Genomic DNA, 12,477 nt, shown 5'->3' on the forward strand with positions numbered 1-12,477 from the left:
TTCTTTGGCATATTCAAATTGTCTGGAAAAAGTCTGGACAACTAAAAACAATGAAATGCGCTTTTGGCAAATCGGTTTTCAACCAGTTTAAAATTCAATTAAAAGAAAAGCCAGGTTCATGACATTCACATTTCTACATATGTGATGAGAGACATTAGCCCTCTGGGTCTCAGTGTATTTTTCAAAAGTCATGATTATGATTTCCTTTTATAGTAAGCGTACAAAGGGGCCTAAACTATAAAACACAGACCAAACAAGGCATGTGGACGTAGGGCCACCTACTTCTGCCTATATTGTGAAGAAACCTTGTGTATAAGATAACTTAACACACAATAATAACTTTCTTCAACTGTTTGTGGTTCTTCTCCCAAAAAAGCCTGTTAAAACAATGAATAACCTCTGCTGGAGATTAGAAGTTGAGCCGATGCTCTACATATTGATCCTATAAGCATAACCAGGTGTAAGGGATCGCTTTGTTGGACAAAGATTGATGCAGGACTTTAGAAGCAGAAAGAGCAGATCCTACAATTTATGTTAGTATGTCGTAAAATACCCCGGAGCCTGTCTTTGAGGACATCTCAAACTGGCCGTTTTGTCAACCTGCAGCAGGTAACATCTGTCGGTGGACGGACACGTCTAGCAGCACCGTGGGTGAAAACGTATTTAGCCTGGGTGGCCCCAGCAGGGAAACGAAGGCCCTCACCCTGGTGTTTAACTTCGCTTCCTAGCTTCACCTCTCCCAAAGCTCCTTCCAGGTAAGACTAATGGCCGACTCCACATCTGTGGGCCATTCACCGTTTTAATGAGCGGGAGAGAGAGGTGGAGAGAGCTGAGCATGAATGGACAAGCAGGAACTTTAACTAGCTGCCTCTGCCATTAAGAGCCTGTGGGGCAATTATGTTACCAAGTACAATGACCTCAACACCGTTACAACGTGTTACTATACACAACAGCCTGCACACAGCTCCATCTGATGTGTTTCTTTATAGATCTTATTGTGTAATTGGAGAACAGATAAGTTGTCCAACGCTAAGGGTATAGCTACTTTTAAAAACTGACATCAGCGAGGATGCTATACAGCCTCTTGATATCATCTGTACATTTATTTTTACTTCATCTACTTTCTTTTGAACGTATAAGCCAGAGAAGAGAAAAATATTAAAGATTTGAAGTCGAAAGAAAAATATTCTAAAAATAAACACTTGCATGGACCTAAAAAAGTAATAACAATAAATAGATTTTTCTTTCTTTATACTCAACTTACATTTGAAAAATATATTTTTGCGATCTTAAGGTGATTTATTATACAAAAATCAACCAAGGTGTTGACATACAGTAACTCAAGATATTATGTGTTTATGTCTGCACTTATACTACATCACAGCTTTGAGATTTCTACAATTTGAAATGACAACAAAATTCAGTGTTGCAGAGAAGGGCATGTTTTTTTTTGGTGTATATATATATATATATAGATATTTGGCAGCAGTAGACAAAACACTTAAAAGTAAATATACAGACCAATTTGGAAAGTGTCCCATAACATAGTCGCCGTAGTATTGCATGTTGGAAAGTCCTTATGTTCAAACCTCGTTTTCAAATTCCTGTTTAGTTTTTAAAGCTGCTGCTCCCCTTCATCAGTCTTATTTTAGTCTTATTTTGACACAAAACTCAAATAAAGTAAGCCACAGCGTAAAAAGAACATTGCTATTGTATTAGCTGTGGACGAACATTTGCCATAAATTACACGTGTTATTTAATGGAAATGTTTATCCTTACACTATAGAGTTTACATATGTTTGCTTTGTACTGCAACTGTGCAAATGATAACAAGTTCATCTAATTCAAGTTGAGATCATTTAAGATAAGACAAGATAAGATTGTCCTGGAAAACTTAATATAATTTAGAAAATGTAAAACTATAATAGTCAAATGTAACAAAACTAATTAGTAAGATACAGAATTATTAAACAATAGTTGTTTTGGGCAACATTATTATAATACACAGGGTGTAAAAAAGTACATACAGGGTACATGTGAGCTCATCCAAATGTCACTGTTTCATACTCCAGGCTTATGAATGTCGGCTGACGTTGTTCCCTTTCAGGATTAAAACACTTATTACTCACACTTTCAAATATTCAGCGTTGCAGCCTCAGTGGTGTTAAAATGCTTTTAGAGAAGTCGGTCCCTGAACGTCTCCACCTTTAAGATTTCTCAGGGTCAAACCTTTATGTCGATGTTTTGACTGTCAGCCTTTCTAAACCCTCTGGGGTCGTCTGACACAGAGCAGCCACCCTCTGTTAAATCTGCTGCTGTGAAATCATTAGAGCCGACCTGCCGGTGGTCCGCGGGTCCAGAGCACAGGACCTGGCTCTGTGTGTGTGTGGGGGGGGGGAGGCTTGGTTTGATGCTCCTGACCAGTGTAAGTATAAAGAGAGGATCAACGTGGATAAGGGAAGCTTTTGATTGATGCTGAATTACACGTTCTTCTGGGTAAACTCTACACTGCCCTATGGTTTTATATGTTGGATCTGTAACCTATCCTTTCAATTAACCATCTATCATACAGTCTTATAGAGGTCAGAAATATGAATATCAAAACAATTGCAAAGACTCCTCATGTTTCTTATGATCCATTTTCAGGTTAAAGAAACATTCCTCATGTAAAAAAAAAATCAAAAACAAAATGTAAAAGGTTTGAAATGATAAAACAGAGACTTCTCCCTTTTTGTGAATTCGCATTTGCAACAATTACTAATAGCTTACATTATTAATTTATTATCATTACTGAGGAATAACCAATAGATGCATTGTCTCAGCACTTACAATATTAATGTTATCTTGCCAGGCTGTTTAATAATCCCGGTGTATCAGAAAGATTATTAAAAAAATACAACAATTGACATCAAATTTGAAATTCGGTCAGTTATCGATCAGCCATTTATACGGCAAAATATAAAATATAATCTGGTTCCAGTTTCTGAAATAGCGTATTATCCTTTATCTGCTTTATATAGGTCAACTGAATGTAAATGAATATAGATAAATTGGTTATCAAAATATTCATTCTAGTTTCATGTGAATAAATTGACTTTAACTCAAATGAAGTGTATTATTTAATTAAACATGTAACAACTCTTGCTTAAATATTTTTTTAAATGCCTGCAAACAAGTGAAAACCCATCATCAGCTGCTTACAGGTTGAATTAGCACTGTTATAAAACACTTTGAAGGGTACAACTGACATTAGATTATATAAAAAGTGCTGTATCATTGCTGTCGAATCTATTTTCCAGGAGGCAAAATAAAAATACTTAGTAGGTTCTTACGGAAAGTGTTGGGAGTTTATGTCCATTTACGTCCCTTCATCCCGTCACTGTCACCTCTCTGCTCCACATTCCAGCGTCTCGCTCTTATCTTTATTGGCTGAGGATGGCAGAATTACTGCAGTTAGAGGACAGTTACTGGATCTGAACACACAGATGTTCAGAGACTAAAGACGACCACCACATATCAATGGATACATGACAGAAGAGAATAAAATGTGTATAAGAAGAGAAGAAGGCATCCTGTCATGGTGGGGACTTCACTGTGTGTAATGAGACTAGAAAGTGAGAGATAACTTTAAACAAACAGGAGAGGCTGTAGTAAAAGTAAATGGTCTGGTAAAGCTCTAAATGACGAACAATAAACTTTTGTCATCTTTAGTCTCAACTTGAGTTGTAGCTTGAGACGAGTCAGCTCAGACCCAGAGCCTGATTTGTATATTTATACAAAGAAAAATGTAATACTTTTTATATTCTGTGTAAGGAACACTGCATGTTTTGTATGCTTTATATTTGACTAATCTAATCCAAAAAAACATCGCTCCACCTTAAGTCATTTTATGTTAACCATAACCATTTTACGAATAAATAAATATAAATAAAAAAAGCTTAGTTAATTCTTATTTTGACAAATGCAAAATACTGTGAAAAGAAAACAATAGACATGGCTGATTGTTCACAGCCACATCATATTATGCAGGCTGGATAGGGTCAGGCACACATAAAGTCAATTAAGCTGCTAATTTGATGCCAGACTTCTTAATGAGATACGCAACATGTAAATCATATTTCACCAAAACACATGCGTCGAATAGCTCAGAGATATTAGGTCTTAGCTCAGAGTCAACATTGGTTGATTGATTGAGTGTATCTGATCTATTTGCAGTCGGTTTTACAAATTGCATCACTATGAAGAAAATAATTGTTGCTGTAAGTTGTGAAAAAATGCATTAAAAACTAAACGGGCAGAAAAAGACATCGCAAAAAGATACAATTTAAAAATGCAAATTTAACGTAAAATGACACACTGATAAGAAAAAGTATTTTTTATTTGGGGGGGGGGATAAACCGGGTCTTTTAACCCTGTTCCTCTTATTTCAAGAGGTAAAGCTTTCCAAGTTTGGAAATATCTACATTTATATCAATAATTGCTCTCAGCACAGCTCCGTTACATCTTAAAAAACTCCAAAGTAAAACCATTTTTATAGAAACATTGTCTGTTAATGCCAATAGTTCAAAGACTACTAGTATTTTTGGTGAAAAAATAATAAGAAAAGTTATTAGAAGAGTGCTATACACAAAGACTGAGATAAAGCCAAACAATGGGACGTAAACAAATTCTATATTTGTATTGCTACAACTTAAGGCAACTTTTTGTTTTGTCTTTTGAAATATGTGAGAACGGAGCCTTACATCTTATCATTTTCTAAAAGAAGACTGCATTGAACATTGATTTTGAGAGCAAACCAAACTGAAAATGGTGCAGCTTGTGATTTGAACCTTCTTGAAATCAGAATGGGATGAGAATAACCAGAAGTTGCTTTACGAGCGCTGATCTGGTTATCCCAATTTTTGATTCGATTTTCTCCAAAGCCATGTTCTGTTAGCTTGATGAGATGAGACCTGACCTCACCATGACCTTGAATATTATAGAATCGAGCAGGATATGTATTAATTGAATAGAAACAGTATTTACTGCACCATGTGTACCCTGGCTTGCTCTACCACAGCCAGGCTTAGGGAGGACAATGGGACGTGTTTTCAGGCTCCCATCAGGCATTGGGCCTCTGATGGACTCCTAGAGCTCCATGGCATGACCTAGTTTGCCCACATTTCCCAGAAGGAGGAGGAGCCGCCATGTCTAATTGTACCCAATGGGTTTAATTAGCTTTGCGTGTCAGTGTCGATGCACGCCAGAGGTGGATATATATATACTGTAAGAGCGGCTGCATGATAAACACTGAGGGGTTGAGCGTGCTCCGCAGCATTTGCTCGGCTTTGAATCAGGGGGAATATTTGTTTGGAAATGTAGAGTTTAGAGTAAGCACTCTGAAGAGGAGGGAAGCAGTGTCTATTGAAAAATCTACTTGATGACACAAACAATTCCTATTTTGGATGTTTCCCCTTGGCAAGCACCGAGAGAGAGAGAGAGAAGAGGGAGAGAGAGAGAGAGAGAGAGAGAGAGAGAGAGGAGAGAGAGAGAGAGAGAGAGAGAGAGAAGAGATAGAGAGAGAGAATGATAGAGATAGAGAGAGAGAGATATAGATAGCTAGAGAGCATAGAGCTACTCTCTCATCTCTCCTCTATCTATCCCTCTCCCTCCGCTCTCGCTCGCTCTCTCCTCTCTCTCGTCTCCTCTCGTCTCGCTCGCTCTACTCTCTCTCTCTATAGCTCTCTCTCTCGAGATATGCCATGACTGGAGCCTATTGGGTTGAAAGCAGAATATGACGAGACTCTTACTGCTGCCCAGGTCTTTTCACCAGCCCTCCTCCAGTGATAGCAAGTGAAGAGGAAAAAGAGAAGGGGGAGATCAAATAGAGGAAGGGTTCTGGTTTAAAGTTTGGTAGAAAGTGAGGCATTGAGATGACAGAATGACAGAGGTAGAATAAGAAATGGAGGAGAGTGAGTGATGCAGAGAGAGAAGGAGCAAGAGGGGGATGGGAGTATGACCAGTATTGTATTTCATCTCTGTGTAGTGGACATCTTAATCAACAGTGTCAGGTTTTCTTTCAGGAGGCTGCATGGTGTTTTTCATGCTGACAGCGAGGTAGCATGTGAGTGGCAAACAGGACGGAGAGGAGGATGTGCCCTCATACCGCTCATAAGCAGCAACAGCATTCAAATAACTACAAAGAATGCCCTCCCTCACAAAATAAAACAAAAGTTGCATCAATGTTCAAAAGCTTTTGTATCATTACAATACTGCAAAAATGAGGGATATTTAAATGCCAAAATGTATTAATATCCAGCTATTGGGTTACATCAGGTTTTAGGAACCAGGGTATACAAATACTATTACAGGGTTACAAGTAGCAACAAAATATACAAACATACTAGGAAGTCGGATACAAACAAAAGTATTCAAGCGAGTCGGGATACGGCTTTAATTTAATCATAATCATGTAACCCAGACCTGTTTAGATACTTATTGTTAAGGCTTTTACTTTTTGTTGTAAATTTCCCAACTGTGGGACGAATCAAATATTTCTGGTTTTGAATAACTTAAGGCAACTTTAAAAGAAATGTCTTTTAACAAAGGTAACTTAATACCATGCATTATCTTATGTATTGCCTATAGTGTTTTTCAACTCTTTAGGATGTTTTGCTTTGAATGTTCCAAATTATTTCTTGTGTTGCAGTTTGGGCATTGCAGCACTTTATTTAGAAAAAAACAACAACTAATAAACTAGTAATAAAAGGTTATTATTAACAGTTATTATAATGCCATTATATAATGCTCCAATAATGCTTCTATAGATGTTACTGAAGTAAAAGTCACGAAATATGTCTGAAGTAAAAATGCTCATTAGGAAGGGTTACTTTCTGAGTGTTAAATTAATGATGCATTAAATTGAAAGCAGCATTTTAGTGTTGCTGCACGTGGTGAATGTAACCCCTTTGGGTATGAAACTAATCCATGGTATGAGTTATGAGTTTGTTATGTTTCGACTTTTCAATCTGAATCTGCGGAAGAAATTCATTACTGCAGAGAAGTACAGTAAAGTCATATTTTTGATATATATAAATGTTTTTAAAGAGTAAAGTTAAACAAAATATATAGACTTAAATTCCACTGTTTCATAATGAGAAATGAAACAGATTGTATTGGTTGAAAAATGTTGGTAATATTGAATGATAACACAAGAATCACTAATATTAACACTACACTCAGCTTCAAGACTATTATAGATGTAATATATATTATATATATATATATATATATATATTTATTGTTATAAAAACAACATGGTTCAAATATGAAGCATTATGCGCGTTTATGAATATGATCTGAATGTTTCCTTAGAAAATTCTGTGCATGCGTGTAAAGAGAGATATAAAGTTGTGACTGATGACTATTTATGATGAGATGGTGGATGGTGAAATATGCCGCAAAAGGCCGTGATGTAAACAGTGCACAGGCCAGGAGAGCTTTTATGGAATACATGCAGCCCTGCAGCCGGTGACACCACCTGATTTATGGCTGTATTTAGATAAGACACGGCCGTAAATGGTTTCTAAATAGCGTCAAGGTCATGCAATGTAATGCGATAATGTTTTTCGGCGATGGAGACAAGATGATAATGATTAGTGTGTAAGGAGCTGCGGGGAATTAATGCAGAGATAACGCCGATTTCCCTTATACTGCTGAGGTGTGATGACAACAGGCCGGTGGAGCGTGTCTGTCCCAAAAGTACCAAATAATCTATCAAACTGTTCATTTACACTTCTCAGAAAGCTCTGATTTATAGGCTACGGTATGTTATTACAGAAAACGAGAGACTGATAACACTGTCTGAATTTGGTCATTTAACGCACAAAACCATCATTACGCGTTTAAGAACATATAGAAAATGTTTTAAGAAAAAGCAACTGACTCAGGGAGATTGAAAGGTAATCAGTCATGTAGCGTGAAGCAGTACATTGCAGTGCAACGCAGATTTAGTTGTATATTGCAATGTGTTCATCTCCAATTAATGTATTAATCGAAGTTTCGTTCTTAAAAGAAGAGGTAGGCCTACTTCATCTCAATACATTAGCCTTTATATCAAATGTGTTCCTTCAAAATGATTGCAATTGTGACTCACAATTTATTTGTCTCACAATTTGCGAGACAAAGCAAATGACAGTTGTATGTGTTATTCTCTTATATTATGTGCGCACATTCAGAATCAAATGGATTTAGAGATTTAATTTTAAGTGTTTTAATTCATACCGTCTTAATGTCAATTTACCATATGATAGACCAAGAATCAAATATAAATTATTTGCCTCTGGATTTCCAAAAACACACCTAATAAACATCCTATAAGCCAAATTGAGTGTGCGTAAAACCTGTGCGTAAAATCCCTTCAAGCATTTGAAAGGGCAAAACAATTTAAATAATAATCAAACAATTTACTAAACTTTAGATAGTTAAACCACTTTTTCATATTTCTCATAATCTATGTATCCAGCAACGAAATCCAACCATCAGATATTTGCTCCCTGTGTATTGCTGTGAGATTACAGCACCATGGAACATGTTATTGCAAACGTCTCTGGACTCTCCTCCCACCCTGGGGGCTCTCCTCCATTGGCTGCCTCCTGACCACGCTGACATCCAAATCATATAAACCTTGGGCCTCACACCTTCACCAGGGTCAAATTTCTTGAAGCAAATCAGAGCAGCCTCTTCAGGAAGCGATCGCAGGAAACTGGAGCCCAACACATCGCCGAGATTTGTTCTTTGGAATTATACACTTTTTTTACGGCCTCTTTCGTTGATAAAACGTTCGGAATGATGACCATATTAAGTTAGTGTGCACTTTGCTTGACTCGTTAACGCATTCAAGGGAATACATATAGAAGTATTGAATGAGTTCTGTTGGCTGCCGAGCAGAGACCGTTTTGGGACAGCACCGGAGACAGACCGAGGGCGAGGGAAAACACGGCAAAGACCACTTTCGTTAAACCGCTCAACATGAACCTCATCGGGGGCTACCAGCATCACCACCACCTGATGCACGAGCCCTTCCCGTTCGTCCAGCGGTGTCACCAGGATGCACCGTACTTCCAGAGCTGGGTGGTGAACCACGGCGAGATGCCCCCGGACTTCCAGATCCAGACCCCCTACCCGGCCGCGGAGCACGGAGCACCCGGAACGACGCATGACGCCCGGCTGGAGGGGCTCCAGGCGGGGATGGGGAAGAGGAGAACGTCGGGGCCGAAGAAGGAGCGCCGGCGGACGGAGAGCATCAACACAGCTTTCTCCGAGCTCAGGGAGTGCATCCCAAACGTCCCGGCGGACACTAAACTGTCGAAAATTAAAACTTTACGCCTGGCCACCAGTTACATCGCCTACCTGATGGACGTCCTGGCCAAAGACACCGGGGAGACCGAGGGCTTTAAGGCCGAAATTAAGAAATTTGAAAACCGGGATCTAAAGAGGAAACGTGATCAGGTAAGTTATGAGTGTGTGTATCATGGCTATCAAAATTAGTTCATTCCGAAAAAACAGATCAGCAAGTATGGTTTCTAAGTAAATGTAAAAAACAATTGGTTAAAATAGAAACAACTATATTTTACGCAGAAATTGAAGCATAGGCTCTGATTTATTAGACGACACCACAGGGTTTAAAAACATAAGTGACTACGATTTTTGCTTTTCGAGTCTGATTATCATCTAAATAAAAAATAAAATTCCAATCAAAATGGTTATTGAATTGTATTCTAGCAAATACATCCAAAATAAGAATTTGCAGTGCAGCCTATTTCTAGTATTTATTTTTCGATTATGCTTCACTATAATAACGCGAGAGTTAGGCTCATCAAAGAAGCTGCAGCTGTAGACTCTATAGAATATAAGCATGATGATTAAACGTTTATAGCTTTATTCAAATTGGTATCACTAAGTCACATGTTGACTGTAATGTAGCAGTAACAATATTATACTACTTTTCCAACTATCTGTAGCTATACTGCTCACCATATATCGTTTTTGTCTGCATTAAATTATAGTTAACAATAAATAGTCCAATATTTTATATAACACTCACATTCTGCTTTAAATAATATCTTTGTTTATATACATTTAAAACCTGCATATACAGATTACATAGCGTGATATTGTTACCTATTTGTAGAATTATTTAAGTTAATGTAGGCTAAGTTAAACCTAAATAATTAGCCTGTAATGGCCCCAACTGCGTCACTGAAGCATACATGCATGTGACGAAAAACAGCATGTATGATAATTTAGTAGGTTTTTCAGTGTATTTAAACTTTCTAAGGTAAACCTAAATTATAAATAGGACCAACATGGGTAGAGAAATAAGCAATATTGACTCTCTTTAAAAATGTTCGCTTAATCTGAAGTTAGTAGGCTACATTTGAGCCTTGCTCTCTGATGGTAGCTAATAATGTGTCTTTTCATTTTGTATTGTTGCTGGTACAGCCTGACGGGCTGCAGGAGGCATTAGGAGCCGAGAAGAAGGCGAAGGGCCGGACCGGGTGGCCGCAGCAGGTCTGGGCTCTGGAGCTCAACCAGTGACCCCCCCCCCCCTCCTCCACTCACACCCCCCTAAAACACCCCGAGACTCTGGATTCAAATCAGATAAAAACCACTGCCTGACTGAACCTAAACACACCGCTGTGCAAGTGCAATGAAGCACAAAATGAGAGAATTAAAGGACAACATGCTAACAAGGTGAGGAGGAGAGCACCATGGACACTCTGTTGATATTCTCTCTCCCGGTGTGGTTCACTCCACAGACAATTCTGACTGTAGGTATTTGATATTTGTGGTATTTCTGTTTTTTGATGTTTGTACTGTAGACCAGATGTTGCCACGGTGTCAAAACACATCTGTCTCCCCGGAAAAATGTGTTTTTATCTGGTGTCTTGAGTGGTGCTGTTTTACACATGAGGACGTAAAGCAGAACATAAACAGAACAAATGGAGTAAATGTAAGATGAGGTCGGATAGGAACAGCATTACAGAGTAACCCACAAATATTTTGTACACTTATTTGGGTTCAGCTAGGTTTTTTCTGCCTGAAATTCTTCGTAATTTATGACAAATTAGTCACACGAGCCGCACGGCAGAGTTTTTGTGCAATAACAAAGCAGTTACTTATAAACCCAATTATCTTATAATACTTTGCCTATAATTATAACTTTGAAAGAATATTCTGGCATATACTACTTTATTTGTTTTGCTCCGTGATGCCAGCCTTTAGTAGAAATATTCAAGCTATCAAAACATTTGATACAAATCGGATTTAGTGTCATTGTATTACAATGCTCAGTAGAACAGTTTTTAACGGTTCACATTCAAACTGACGTGGTGTTAAATCACACAAACTGTTTAACCCATTCAACTATAAAACATCTATGAATTAACGGATAAACTCATTAAAACCCAGGCAGGCCTTGTTGTAAGATATCGTGTAAAACGGATATGAAAAAAAGAAATATCGAAAACATTTAAAGTCCTGGTGGGAGCCGAGCCCAGAGGAAACACATTTGTTTGGGGAATCTTTTTTATTTTTTGTCACTGTTTCTTCCCTCTGAATTTGGCAGTCAGAATATTTACAGTATTATTAATCAAGTATTTCCGGTTAGATATGTTACAGACAAACTCACATGGAGTCTTGAATGTAGCCTACACTTTTCCGGCTGTTGTTGATGTTTCTTGTTGAACATTATTGAATTGACTGAATCTACCTCAAAATTAATGTCACTGTCCGTCCTGAGACACAGAATGTTCCGTTAACGCACAGCTTTCACTCCGACAAACACTAAAAAAAAAAAAAAAAGGTTTATTTCTGTGCGACATGTTGATTGAAATGTACATTGGATGTGAAGTTATATATTGTTCCGTAAATAAATGAATTATTTTAAGTCACTTCAGCTATGACCAATGTGTTTCACTTATATAATTAATTAATGTAGGCCTAATATTCAACAAACAGTATACTACACACCAATAACCAAACAATGTCCTCGTTTTCTTGCCGTTACGGAATCATCGGAAACAATGGATCAGGAATTGCTCTGGAATTAACCAAATAAAAACCACTTGGTTACATTATTATTTAAAATACAAATGGACTATGTAAATGCTTAACAAATTCACAAGTCTGAAAACTTTACGTATTGAGACTTTTATGTTGTTAATGAGTTTCATTATGGGCCCACCTTTATTTTTGCAGTAGCCTATATCCTTGCAGGATCCTTACACAGTAGGCCATTTTAGCATATTTTAACATATTTGGCACAATAATGGGATATAACAAGCAGATGTTGCGTCAAGAACCTCTTTGGATTGGTTTAATGTTTGCAGGCCACTTGAAATCATGATGTTTTATAGACACGGGTGGAATGACTTCATATATATTGTAGATCTTTCCATGGATCAATCAATACATTAAATAACATATTATGAATGA

General features: G+C 37.6%; 1 protein-coding gene across 2 annotated transcripts; it reads left to right on the plus strand.

The window, feature by feature from the left end:
* The first annotated feature begins 8,689 nt into the window (after positions 1–8,689).
* On the plus strand, positions 8,690–11,938 carry LOC117560327 (heart- and neural crest derivatives-expressed protein 1-like). Of its 2 annotated transcripts, none has more exons than XM_034237179.1 (2): positions 8,690–9,489; positions 10,474–11,938. In XM_034237179.1, exons 1-2 carry the CDS (start codon positions 9,010–9,012, stop codon positions 10,576–10,578), a joined length of 585 nt encoding a protein of 194 aa, XP_034093070.1. In that variant the 5' UTR covers positions 8,690–9,009; the 3' UTR covers positions 10,579–11,938. The 2 variants fall into 2 exon arrangements, with proteins under 2 accessions (XP_034093070.1, XP_034093071.1); XM_034237180.1 differs by having other exon boundaries at positions 10,483–11,938.
* Positions 11,939–12,477: the final 539 nt, after the last annotated feature.

The sequence above is a fragment of the Gymnodraco acuticeps genome, unplaced genomic scaffold (genome assembly GCF_902827175.1).
Source record: "Gymnodraco acuticeps unplaced genomic scaffold, fGymAcu1.1, whole genome shotgun sequence".
NCBI lineage: Eukaryota > Metazoa > Chordata > Actinopteri > Perciformes > Bathydraconidae > Gymnodraco > Gymnodraco acuticeps.

What these genes read in the sequence shown, in the direction of transcription:
- LOC117560327 (XM_034237179.1), top strand. Translation starts at nt 9,010, where the DNA reads ATGAACCTCATCGGGGGCTACCAGCATCACCACCACCTGATGCACGAG. An exon ending in TAAAGAGGAAACGTGATCAG is followed by an intron (nt 9,490 to 10,473) that starts GTAAGTTATGAG and finishes TTTGTATTGTTG; the next exon opens with CTGGTACAGCCTGACGGGCT.